At 43.2% G+C, this 13,192-nt stretch overlaps 1 protein-coding gene and 1 pseudogene across 1 annotated transcript in view; one reads left to right on the top strand and one right to left on the bottom strand.

Moving 5' to 3' along the window:
- Window positions 1–358: 358 nt before the first annotated feature.
- Window positions 359–1,286, bottom strand: LOC123727737 (tRNA methyltransferase 10 homolog C-like; annotated as a pseudogene).
- Window positions 1,287–5,458: 4,172 nt separating this feature from the next.
- The window catches only part of LOC106575023 (progesterone-induced-blocking factor 1), a 70,237-nt gene continuing 62,503 nt past the window's right edge, over window positions 5,459–13,192 (top strand). Inside the window, 4 exon segments of the mRNA XM_045696742.1 lie at window positions 5,459–5,488; window positions 5,572–5,718; window positions 8,222–8,322; window positions 8,706–8,904. Of these exon segments, the coding sequence (XP_045552698.1) occupies window positions 5,459–5,488; window positions 5,572–5,718; window positions 8,222–8,322; window positions 8,706–8,904 (477 nt within the window).

Raw genomic sequence — 13,192 nt, 5'->3', positions numbered from 1 at the left:
TTCATTCTGTCTCTGTCTCCACTCCTCCTTCCTCTCTGTCTCTCTGTCCCCAGTTCTGATTGCTCTGTCTCCCTTCTCTGTCCCGCAGTCCCTGAATTGATCCTATCACTGTCTAGTTTCCCTCCTCTGTCTACTCTGTCCCCAAACTGATCCTGGATCTGTCTCTGTCTCTGTCCCTGTCTCCTCTGTCCCCAGTCCTGATTAGATCCATCACTGTCAATCTCTTCAATACACTGTCTCTCCTACAAAATATGACCTCTCTCTGTCCCCACTTCTGAATGTTCTATCACAAAGTCTCTGTCCCCAGCCCCTGAACCCCGTGTCTCCTCTGGTTCTGCCACTAAAAAACCTCCTGTCCTTATCCGAGTCCTCTGTCTCTGTCCTGCTGGGGTTTCTCCTGGTAGAATCCATCATGTTTCCTCTTGGGTACGTGCTCCAGGGCCTCTCCCACCTCCCTCGCTCCTTCAGGTCAGCAGAATGCGTACCATCTGATCCAGGGTCAGGTTTTGCGCTCCGTCTCCCATTGGAGTGAAGTCATCCAGCGGCAGACGTGCCGTGTTCAAAGCTTCAGACGCTGGCGTGGCCAAGGAGAGCCCAGATTGGATGGAGCGGTCCACCATGGAGCCCACATATGGCACCAGAGCTGTTTGTCGAATGGAGTGACGGTTAGGGGAGTCAGCCGTCAGGTAGACCAGGTGCATCCCCGGGGGAACAGGTCCACTTGACGTCGCTCCGTGGAGGTGACGAGGAGACGCTCCCAGGCCTCGGCACGTACCGAACCTTAGCTCCCCTCGCGGTCGCGCCGTCCTAAGTTACAGAAGTGCAGGTGGAAGGGGCCGCAGCTCGTCGTTGTTCCACCCTCCACTCTCCATCAGCTACGGGACACAGTGTTTTCCACCTCCTGACGGGTCATCTGCTGTTCGTAGGGACATATTTCAAACACCAGTGGCTGTCCGAACACCATGGCCTGGGCTGACCTCCAGCCCAGCAGCTTATCCAGGAACGACCCCAAAACTGGAGCAGAAAGGGTGTTCCCTTCAGTTCCCCCTCCTCTTCTCCTCCTCCTCTGAGGACACCTGAGGCCTGATACTGTTTGTCCTCCCTGAATCCTCTCACTCCTCTCTGCCTTCTTTTCTTCCTCCTGCTTCTGCTTGTGGCTTTTCTTGTGGCCCTCCTTGACGGCTAGTTGGCTCCAGGTACTTCTTCTTGGAGGATTTGGTTTGTAGCTCCGCCAGGATGCCCAGCTCTTCGTCAGTCATGGTCTCTGGCACCAGCTTCCCCGGCATGACGCCACATCACTAACAGCTCTCTGGTGGCTCTCCAGTGGTGAGATCTCCTCCTGCCCTGTTACACCCCAGCAGCACAATCACCACCTCCCCTCCCTCACCTCGTTCTCCTCCTCCTCCTCCTCCACCCCTGGGACCTGCAACTCATCACAGACTTCATGTCCAGGTCCAGTTTCTCTTCAGTCTGATCCTGCTTTAGACTGAGGGAGGGGTTCATCTTTTCTTGGCGTGGGGCCCTAGTATAGAGAGGCCGGCGTGGGGTTGCCAGAATGGTGGGGTGGGGAGAAGGCTGGTGATTCGGTAGATGTTTATTTGCGACAGTAGATACCAGCGGGAGACGCCGCCGCAACTCGTTCAAAAGCGGTGTGGTGAGAAACCTCATCATTTCAATGGTTTGAGATGCATATATGGAGTCAAGATGTTGATACCACGGCGTTTATATTAAAGTCCCAGAACTGGCCGGCGAGGAGAGGAGGAAATACCGTTCGACGATACGCAGACAAGTTAGAAGCGTGTTTGTTGTTCCGTAATCACGAAAAATAAATTGACACAAGCACTTATTAAGGTCCACTCCAACAAGTGACAGAAATGGATCATATCATCCAGGTAGTATTCCAACTGAATGTCTTACATTTGTGTCAGTCTGAATTCAATTTCATCCGTGCTTATCGAAAAATGTCGAAAGGTCACGTTGAAAACGGTCAACGCCAGTATGGAGTCGTGCTGATGCAGAGGCAAAACTTTTATTTGTTCCGGGATTAATGTTCTGGGCACTTAACAATTTTGTACGGAAGACCGTCTCACGTTCACCAATATAGCGAAAAAATATGTTATTTTTCCTACGTCAATACATAGTAAAACAACGTTAAATGCAAAGAGAATTTAGAACCGGAAATGACCCTAAAACTACCAACTGAGTTTAAAGTTCACCTGGAGTCCTACTCGAGTGGTTCAAGTATATACACTAGATGACTATTAGGGGGGCGCTGTAAGTTGAATTCACTGTGCCTCATGCCTTGGCACTCCCCCACCGTTGTAAAAATATTTTATTATTATTATTAGTTATTATTTTAAAATTTAACATTTTATTAACAGTAACATTTTAAAACATAAACATAACAGTCAGAGGTATTCGGCAAAGAAATTATTAAAAAATAATAATAATAAAACTAATCCACATTATATCCAATTCAAATATCAGACATGTAGCAAATACATTTTTTTTTTACATTTTTGTTTTAAATAATGCTTTCCAAGTTGTGAAACATATTGGGAATCTATTGAAAGGAGCCAAAAAACCTGCTAAAAACCTAATATAGCTGCTATTATCAGGAATGCTAACAAAATTAGCACAATTAATAGCTTAATTTCCATGGAGGCTGCTAGCTAAATATTCTACATTGTTTTTTTTTGCCACGTTGACTCTATTACAGACACCTTAATGCATACTTTTAAATTATATTGTGCCCAGAGCGAAACGCAAAAATAAATAAAAAATATTAAAACATTTTCCTTTCAAGTATAATTGTTTTAGATTACATATGTTATTGTCCCCACTAGAACAGGAAAATACTTAAATACTTTTGTCACGAAACATTTAAAGCGGCAAATATACATTTTTGGAATACCCCACCCAAATTCACACATAGAAATCGCGTGTTATAGATCTGTCATTCCTCATTGAAAGCAAGTCAAGAATCAGTAGATGTGTCCTATGTGTGCTATTTCTATGCTTCCTGTAAAGTTTCGTTTTGTGTCCCTTTACTTTAGGTTTTGTACACCAGCTTCAAACAAAGCTGAAAATAAAACATGTTGGTTATTGCTAATATTTCACAGCGGTTTAGATGCTACAATGATTCTCTACACTATGACTTGCTTGTTTTGTCACATAAACTGAAATATGAGGAATGACATATTCTAATGTTAACAACCAGGAAATGGTGGAGCGAATTTCTGATAGTGCATCTTTAATTGAAATACTGTAGAATTACATTCATTCCAATGGAAGACTCGCCTACTGAGGAGGCAATTATGGCCGACAGTGGACCAAAGCCTCACAATGGCCAATACGCAGAATCATCAATCCCATGGTTTAAATACATCTAGGGTTTATGCCTTAATGCGTGGTGGTTTTTTTAAACGTTTTATTGTATTCACAGGAATGTCCCTGTATTGATATGTAATATTGGTATTATTGCTGCAATAATAATAATACAAATTTGTGTGAATGTGACCAATAATATGTCATTTGATTTGAAAGAGCGGCATATGCCTGATTTTGGAACCCGTTTTCGAAACAGTCCAAAATTATGGCAAAAGCATTGAGTAAAGTCAATCAGTGATGAGAATGAGAAGTGGGTTAGTTCAGATTTCTTGTGTGTTTCTGAGGAACAGAATAAATGTCTGTTGGACATCAAACAAGCTGATGAATATAATGGAGGACACCTGTCTAGGAGGACACCTGTTCTAGGAGGACACCTGTCTAGGGGAGGACATCTGTCCCAGGGAGTGACAGGACGTCTAGGGAGGAACCTGTCTAGGGAGGACACCTGTCTAGGGGAGGACACCTGTCTAGGGAGGACACCTGTCTAGGGAGTGGCACCTGTCTAGGGAGGACACCTTATCTAGGGAGGACACCTGTCTAGGGGAGGACACCTGCCTAGGAGGGACATCTTATCTAGGAGGACACCTGTCTAGGGGTAGGACACCTGTCTAGGGAGGACACCTGCTCTAGGGGAGGACAGGCATCTAGGGAGGACATTTGTCTAGGGAGGACACCTGTCTAGGGGGTCAACCTGGAGTCTCTATAGGATTTTTTTAGCCATGAAACACCACTATGTATGAGATGCTAAATTCTAGTAGAAGAGAATGGACAAGGACTGTGTGGTGGGGGGAGCATGAAGGCTAATCATTGGAGTTCCCGAAAGTAAGGTGAAAAAGAGACTGAGGTTGCTAAAATCTAGGGCAGTTGAGTGTCTCCTATGCAGAGGCTATCAAAAAGGGGGTTGTAAGAGTGAGTATATTTGAAGGTCCGGCGGTATTGCAGAATGGTATGCCTGCATTGGAGCCTTCACCACAGACTAGAATCCCAAACAGCAGGAACCAGCAATCCTTAATGTGAAGAAAGTGGACTCTGTGTCATTTTATAGCATTGGTGATAAATCGGAACTGCACAAGTTGAAAGTAAGTCAAGAAAGGTCGATACTCATTGTTAATGTAGATGAACTATTTCTGGGATTAAAATATGTTTACATTAGTTATTATTATTAGTTATTATTTTTTTGTGGTTAAAGTTTTGTTTTCACCCCACCCAGTAGGTGGTGGCAATACACCATTTTTTGGATGTAGTTCACCAATAAAACCTCGAAGAAGAAAACCATGCTGCCTGCCTGCCCCCTGGACTTTCTCTCCCCGATTCTCCACCTCCCTGAGATGACCACCAAGCCATGAATTTTCTACTAACCGTCAATCATCATTAATGTCTTGTTTTGTTTCTTTAAAGCGGCTTTGAGATTCTTTATGTAATAAATAGCGCTATAACAGGTGAATAAATAATTATTAAATGTTGCTGTTTCCCGGCGGACATTTTTATGTGGTTGCAAACAATCTACGTGACTTCCGTTTTTGTCACTTCCGTTTTGTTTGTTTGTGATCCGCTAGTGGCGGTTGCTATGCGGCTCGGAGCGGGACCGTTGAAATTAATAAAAACAGCGACCACCAAAACATTTAGGGTTGTTTTCGCGAAGATAAGTGCAAAAAAAACGAACAATTTGAATTTATGGATATGACAAAAACGAATAATTTGTTACGGAATTAGCCAACTAGCTAGGAAGCTACCTGTTGAACAGTGAACTTTTCCAAACAGTTCGACGTTAGCTAACTATAACTAGGTAACCACTAGTACTGTACACTAGCTAACGGTTAATGTAACCACAGATAAAGAGCTAGTTACCAGTTAACATGTCGTGCAACAGTCGACGTCTTTAGCTAACTGCAATCATGTAACTAGGCTAACTAACACCTTAATGTCCTTGAAACTCTTGAGTTCGCTAATCCTTCCCAAATCTTCGGTAATACTAAAGGTATATGCTAGTAGTTAGCTGACAAAAGCAGATAGCTACCTCGCTTTGTAAAACAAGTAGTGAACGTTTAAAAAAAAATCTAGCTTCAAAATGCCTCCGAAGAAGCAGAAAAACCCATCGGTGAACATCTCCAGCTCGCTAAGAGGAGTCGGAAGAGTTGAGTCTGGAGACCACGGTGCCCACGGAAGACATCTCGTCTTCAGACGAACGAGACCGCACCGGGGACCCAGAAAGTCACCCGACAACTCATCGAGAGGAAGGAGCTCCTGCACAACCTTCAGCTGTTGAAAATAGAGATGTCGCAGAAAAATCTCATCATAGATAACAGAAAGTGGACCCACTTGACAAAGGTAAGTTAATTAGTTAGCGAGGATCTCATTCATGTTATCTTTAACTGTGCATTGTTTGGGAAATGACCTGTAAGTAAGCATTTCACTGTTACGTCTACACTTGTTGTCTATGGAGCATGTGACATAACAAAAAAACCCCATCTGTCCTGCTCTGGGTTTACTCTTGACAGTTTAACTTTTTTTTTAAACATTTTTTTGTCATTTAGCAGACGCTCTTATCCAGAGCGACTTACAGTAGTGAATACATACATTTCATTTTCATTTCATGCATATATTTTTTTTTGTACTGGCCCCCCGTGGGAATCAAACCCACAACCCTGGCGTTGCAAACACCATGCTGGCGTTGCAAACACCATGCTTTACCAACTGAGCCACAGGGAAGGTTTTAATAGTAGAATACACAAGGTGTAATGTCTAAATTGGGTAGTGCATCATCAGGTCCTCTTGTCATGTCCGTCATTACAGACCATAGAGAGATATTTATAACTTGTCAGAAATGTCCAGATCAACTAGCCCCATGTCAGCCAAAGTAAAAAAAAAACATTTACTCATAAAGTGTTAAAACAAATCAAAATATATTTAGATTCTTCAAAGTAGCCACCCTTTGCCTTGATGACAGCTTTGCACACAATTGGCATTCTCTCAACCAGCTTCACCTGGAATTATTTTTCCAACAATCTTGCTGAGTACTTGTTGGCTGCCTTTTCTTCCCCCCTCCCATCTATCTCCTGAACACCATCCAGTCCCATCCTTCAGGGCTCCCCTCAACCCTCCCATCTATCTCCTGAACACCGTCCAGTCCCATCCTTCAGCTCCATCCAGTCCCATCCTTCAGCTCCCCTCAACCCTCCCATCTATCTCCTGAACACCGTCCAGTTTGATTTCTATTTGCCGTAAACACATTTTAACTGTGTTGTTTCACAAAAGTTGTGAACCTATATACATTTTACAGACCCAGGATAATTTCCAATTAGTTTACCTGTTGTTTTTTTAGTCCTAGTCTTTTAGCTCCAACCACAACCTGTCCTTTCAACGTGCATTTCTCATGGTATTGTAGTTAATCACAGGCTCCAGGTCATCTACAAGTCTCAGCTAGGTAAAGTCCCACCTTATCTCCGCTCGCTGGTCACCATAGCAGCATCCACTCGTAGCACGCGCTCCAGCAGGTATGTCTCACTGGTCACCCCCAAAGCCAATTCCTCTTTTGGTCGTCTCTCCTTCCAGTTCTCTGCTGCCAATGACTGGAACGAACTGCAAAAATCTCTGAAACTGGAGACTCATATCTCCCTCACTAGCTTTAAGCACCAGCTGTCAGAGCAGCTCACAGATCCCTGCACCTGTACATAGCCCATCTATAATTTAGCCCAAACAGCTACCTCTTCCTCTACTGTATTTATTTATTTATTTTGTTCCTTTGCACCCCAGTATTTCTACTTTGCACCTCTTCCACTACAAATCTACCATTCCAGTGTTTTACTTGCTATATTGTATTTACTTTGCCACCATGGCCTTTTTTTGCCTTTACCTCCCTTATCTCACCTCATTTGCTCACATTGTATATAGACTTATTTTCTACTGTATTATTGACTGTATGTTTGTTTTACTCCATGTGTAACTCTGTGTTGTTGTTTGTGTCGAACTGCTTTGCTTTATCTTGGCCAGGTCGCAGTTGTAAAATGAGAACTTGTTCTCAACTGGTCTAACGGGTTAAATAAAGGACTTGTTCTCAACTAGCCTACCTGGTTAAATAAAGGACTTGTTCTCAACTAGCCTACCTGGTTAAATAAAGGACTTGTTCTCAACTAGCCTACCTGGTTAAATAAAGGACTTGTTCTCAACTAGCCTAACCTGGTTAAATAAAGGACTTGTTCTCAACTAGCCTACCTGGTTAAATAAAGGACTTGTTCTCAACTAGCCTACCTGGTTAAATAAAGGACTTGTTCTCAACTAGCCTAACCTGGTTAAATAAAGGACTTGTTCTCAACTAGCCTACCTGGTTAAATAAAAGGACTTGTTCTCAACTAGCCTACCTGGTTAAATAAAGGACTTGTTCTCAACTAGCCTAACCTGGTTAAACAAAGGACTTGTTCTCAACTAGCCTACCTGGTTAAATAAAGGACTTGTTCTCAACTAGCCTACCTGGTTAAATAAAGGACTTGTTCTCAACTTGCCTACCTGGTTAAATAAAGGACTTGTTCTCAACTGGCCTACCTGGTTAAATAAAGGACTTGTTCTCAACTAGCCTACCTGGTTAAATAAAGGACTTGTTCTCAACTAGCCTACCTGGTTAAATAAAGGTGAAATAAAATAAATAAATAAAATCAGGTAGAAACTGCTAAAGGAGGCCAAAAACGTGCTGCCGTTTTAGATTTATTCAGGTTATATACTAGATATCACCAGAACGGGGTTTGTCCTGTCCGGCTGAAGTAGTGCACTATAATAAAGGGTCATTCGTGACACGCTGATGTATCACACTACTTGTTCTGTGCTCTGTGTTCCCTAGACGGAGGAGCTGGAGGAGAGGCTGAATGTTGCCCTGCACCAGAAACAAGTCCTGGCTCTGAGACTGGACAGACAGCTCCAACTCACCCAGGATGAGAGCAGGTAAGAACAGAGCTGAGACCTTCACTAACAGGTCCTGGCTCTGAGACTGGACAGACAGCTCCAACTCACCCAGGATGAGAGCAGGTAAGAACAGAGCTGAGACCTTCACTAACAGGTCCTGGCTCTGAGACTGGACAGACAGCTCCAACTCACCCAGGATGAGAGCAGGTAGGAACAGAGCTGAGACCTTGACTAACCTTTAGCCATAATAATATATCTGATACAGAGTCTCTCTGATCGGTCGTAATGGTCGTAGAGGTCGACACACCTTGCTGAACCCAGACTCTAAAGGATTGGAAGATGTTCCTCCGAGCAGGCATGGAAAGGAAGCTCTCCTTGATATTTGCCTCGAGTCAAGTGTGGGTTCTCTGTCTGTCCTGTAGGAAGCAGCAGGCTCTGAGGAAGCAGGAGATGGATGTGATCCTACTGAGGCAGAAGCAGCTGGAGGAGACCAACAGACAGCTGTGTGACAAGGCAGGAGACCTGCGACGCAGCCTCAGGGACCTGGAGCTCACTGAGGACAAATACAAGGAGCTCCGAGATATCCCCGAGGAGAGACTGTCTATCACTGAATACGTAGCGGTGAGAACTGGGGACAGATCGGGTTAATGCAGTGTGTGGTGTTAATGCAGTGTGTGGTGTTAATGCAGTGTGTGGTGTTAATGCAGCGTGTTGTGTTAATGCAGCGTGTTAATGCAGTGTGTGGTGTTAATGCAGTGTGTGGTGTTAATGCACTGTGTGGTGTTAATGCACTGTGTGGGGTTAATGCAGCGTGTGGGGTTAATGCAGCGTGTGGTGTTAATGCAGCGTGTGGTGTTAATGCAGTGTGTGGTGTTAATGCAGTTTTGTTGTGTTGTTAATGCAGTGTGTGTTGTTAATGCAGTGTGCTGTGTTAATGCAGTGTGCTGTGTTAATGCAGTGTGTGGTGTTAATGTAGTGTGTGGTGATAATGCGGTGTTAATGCAGCGTGTTGTGTTAATGCAGTGTGTTGTGTTAATGCAGTGTTACACGCAGCGTGTTGTGTTAATGCAGTGTTAATGCAGTGTTAATGCTGTGTGTTGTGTTAACGCAGCGTGTTGTGTAAATGCTGTGTGTTGTGTTAATGCAGTGTGTGGTGTTAATGATGTGTGTTGTGTTAATGCAGCGTGTTGTGTTAATGCAGCGTGTGGTGTTAATGATGTGTGTTGTGTTAATGCCGTGTGTTGTGTTAATGCCGTGGTTGTGTTAATGCAGCGTGTTGTGTTAATGCAGTGTCAATGCAGTGTGTTGTGTTAATGCAGCGTGTTGTGTTAATGCAGCGTGTTGTGTTAATGCAGCGTGTTGTGTTAATGCAGCATGTTGTGTTAATGCCGCGTGTTGTGTAAATGCCGTGTGTTGTGTTAATGCAGTGTTAATGCAGCGTGTTGTGTTAATGCAGCGTGTGGTGTTAATGGTGTGTTAATGCAGTGTGTGGTGTTAATGATGTGTGTTGTGTTAATGCCGTGTGTTGTGTTAATGCGGTGTGTTAATGCGGTGTGCTAATGCAGTGGGTTGTGTTAATGCAGTGTGTTAATGCAGTGTGTTAATGCAGTGGGTTAATGCAGTGGGTTAATGCAGTGTGTTGTGTTAATGCAGTGTGTTAATGCAGTGTGTTGTGTTAATGCAGCGTGTTAATGCAGTGTGTGGTGTTAACGCAGTGTGTGGTGTTAATGCACTGTGTGGTGTTAATGCACTGTGTGGGGTTAATGCAGCGTGTGGGGTTAATGCAGCGTGTGGTGTTAATGCAGCGTGTGGTGTTAATGCAGCGGTGGTGTTAATGCAGTTTGTTGTGTTGTTAATGCAGTGTGTGTTGTTAATGCAGTGTGCGTGTTAATGCAGTGTGCTGTGTTAATGCAGTGTGTGGTGTTAATGTAGTGTGTGGTGATAATCGCAGTGTTAATGCAGCGTGTTGTGTTAATGCAGTGTGTTGTGTTAATGCAGTGTTAATGCAGCGTGTTGTGTTAATGCAGTGTTAATGCAGTGTTAATGCTGTGTGTTGTGTTAATGCAGCGTGTTGTGTAAATGCTGTGTGTTGGGTTAATGCGGTGTGTGGTGTTAATGATGTGTGTTGTGTTAATGCAGCGTGTTGTGTTAATGCAGTGTGTGGTGTTAATGATGTGTGTTGTGTTAATGCCGTGTGTTGTGTTAATGCCGTGTGTTGTGTTAATGCAGCGTGTTGTGTTAATGCAGTGTCAATGCAGTGTGTTGTGTTAATGCAGCGTGTTGTGTTAATGCAGCGTGTTGTGTTAATGCAGCGTGTTGTGTTAATGCAGCATGTTGTGTTAATGCCGCGTGTTGTGTAAATGCCGTGTGTTGTGTTAATGCAGTGTTAATGCAGCGTGTTGTGTTAACGCAGCGTGTGGTGTTAATGGTGTGTTAATGCAGTGTGTGGTGTTAATGATGTGTGTTGTGTTAATGCCGTGTGTTGTGTTAATGCAGTGTGTTAATGCAGTGTGCTAATGCAGTGGGTTGTGTTAATGCAGTGTGTTAATGCGGTGTGTTAATGCAGTGGGTTAATGCGGTGGGTTAATGCGGTGTGTTGTGTTAATGCAGTGTGTTAATGCAGTGTGTTGTGTTAATGCAGCGTGTTAATGCAGCGTGTTGTGTTAATGCAGTGTGTTAATGCAGTGTGTGGTGTTAATGCAGTGTGTGGTGTTAATGTAGCGTGTGGAAGATAATGCTGCGTGTGGTGTTAATGCAGCGGGTGGTGTTAATGCGGTGTGTGGTGTTAATGCAGCGGGTGGTGTTAATGCAGTTTGGTGTGTTGTTAATGCAGTGTGCTGTGTTAACGCATTGTGCTGTGTTAACGCAGTGTGCTGTGTTAATGCAGTGTGCTGTGTTAATGCAGTGTGCTGTGTTAATGCAGTGTGTGGTGTTAATGCAGTGTTAATGCAGCGTGTTGTGTTAATGCAGTGTTAATGCAGTGTTAATGCAGTGTTAATGCTGTGTGTTGTGTTAATGCAGTGTGTAGTGTTACCGCAGCGTGTTGTGTAAATGCTGTGTGTTGTGTTAATGCAGTGTGTGGTGTTAATGATGTGTGTTGTGTTAATGCAGTGTGTTAATGCAGCGTGTTGTGTTAATGCAGTGTTAATGCAGTGTTAATGCAGTGTTAATGCCATGTGTTGTGTTAATGCAGTGTGTTGTGTTAATGCCGGGTTAATGCCGTGTGTTGTGTTAATGCAGTGTGTTGTGTTAATGCAGTGTGTTGTGTTAATGCAGTGTGTTGTGTTAACGCCGTGTTAATGCCGTGTGTTGTGTTAATGCAGTGTGTTGTGTTAATGCAGTGTGTTGTGTTAATGCAGTGTGTTGTGTTAATGCAGTGTGTTGTGTTAATGCAGTGTGTTGTGTTAATGCAGTGTGTTGTGTTAATGCAGTGTTACTGCAGCGGTTGTGTTAATGCAGTGTTAATGCTGTGTGTTGTGTTAATGCCGTGTTAATGCAGTGTGTTGTGTTAATGCAGTGTGTTGTGTTAATGCAGTGTTAATGCTGTGTGTTGTGTTAATGCGGTGTTAATGCTGTGTGTTGTGTTAATGCAGTGTTACTGCAGCGTGTTGTGTTAATGCAGTGTGTTGTGTTAATGCAGTGTGTTGTGTTAATGCAGTGTTAATGCTGTGTGTGGTGTTAATGCCGTGTTAATGCTGTGTGTTGTGTTAATGCAGTGTGTTGTGTTAATGCAGTGTGTTGTGTTAATGCAGTGTGTTGTGTTAATGCAGCGTGTTGTGTTAATGCAGTGTTACCGCAGCGTGTTGTGTTAATGCTGTGTGTTGTGTTAATGCAGTGTTAATGCAGTGTGTTGTGTTAATGCAGTGTGTTGTGTTAATGCAGTGTTAATGCTGTGTGTTGTGTTAATGCAGTGTGTTGTGTTAATGCTGTGTGTTGTGTTAATGCGGTGTTAATGCAGTGTGTTGTGTTAATGCAGTGTGTTGTGTTAATGCTGTGTGTTGTGTTAATGCGTGTGTTGTGTTAATGCTGTGTGTTGTGTTAATGCAGTGTTAATGCAGTGTGTTGTGTTAATGCTGTGTGTTGTGTTAATGCAGTGTTAATGCAGTGTGTTGTGTTAATGCTGTGTGTTGTGTTAATGCAGTGTTAATGCAGTGTGTTGTGTTAATGCAGTGTGTTGTGTTAATGCAGTGTTAATCGCTGTGTGTTGTGTTAATGCAGTGTGTTGTGTTAATGCAGTGTGTTGTGTTAATGCAGTGTTAATGCAGTGTGTTGTGTTAATGCAGTGTTAATGCTGTGTGTTGTGTTAATGCAGTGTGTTGTGTTAATGCTGTGTGTTGTGTTAATGCAGTGTGTTGTGTTAATGCAGTGTTAATGCTGTGTGTTGTGTTAATGCAGTGTGTTGTGTTAATGCAGTGTGTTGTGTTAATGCTGTGTGTTGTGTTAATGCAGTGTTAAAGCAGTGTGTTGTGTTAATGCAGTGTGTTGTGTTAATGCAGTGTTAATGCAGTGTGTTGTGTTAATGCTGTGTGTTGTGTTAATGCAGTGTGTTGTGTTAATGCTGTGTGTTGTGTTAATGCAGTGTGTTGTGTTAATGCAGTGTTAATGCTGTGTGTTGTGTTAATGCAGTGTGTTGTGTTAATGCAGTGTGTTGTGTTAATGCAGTGTTAATGCAGTGTGTTGTGTTAATGCAGTGTGTTGTGTTAATGCAGTGTGTTGTGTTAATGCTGTGTGTTGTGTTAATGCTGTGTGTTGTGTTGATGCAGTGTTAATGCAGTGTGTTGTGTTAATGCAGTGTGTTGTGTTAATGCAGTGTTAATGCAGTGTGTTGTGTTAATGCAGTGTGTTGTGTTAATGCAGTGTTAATGCTGTGTGTTGTGTTAATGCAGTGTTAATGCTGTGTGTTGTGTTA

This window comes from Salmo salar, chromosome ssa16, assembly GCF_905237065.1.
Source record: "Salmo salar chromosome ssa16, Ssal_v3.1, whole genome shotgun sequence".
NCBI lineage: Eukaryota > Metazoa > Chordata > Actinopteri > Salmoniformes > Salmonidae > Salmo > Salmo salar.
The sequence above is the reverse complement of the archived record's forward strand: the minus strand, read 5'-3'. Positions and strand labels throughout refer to the sequence as shown.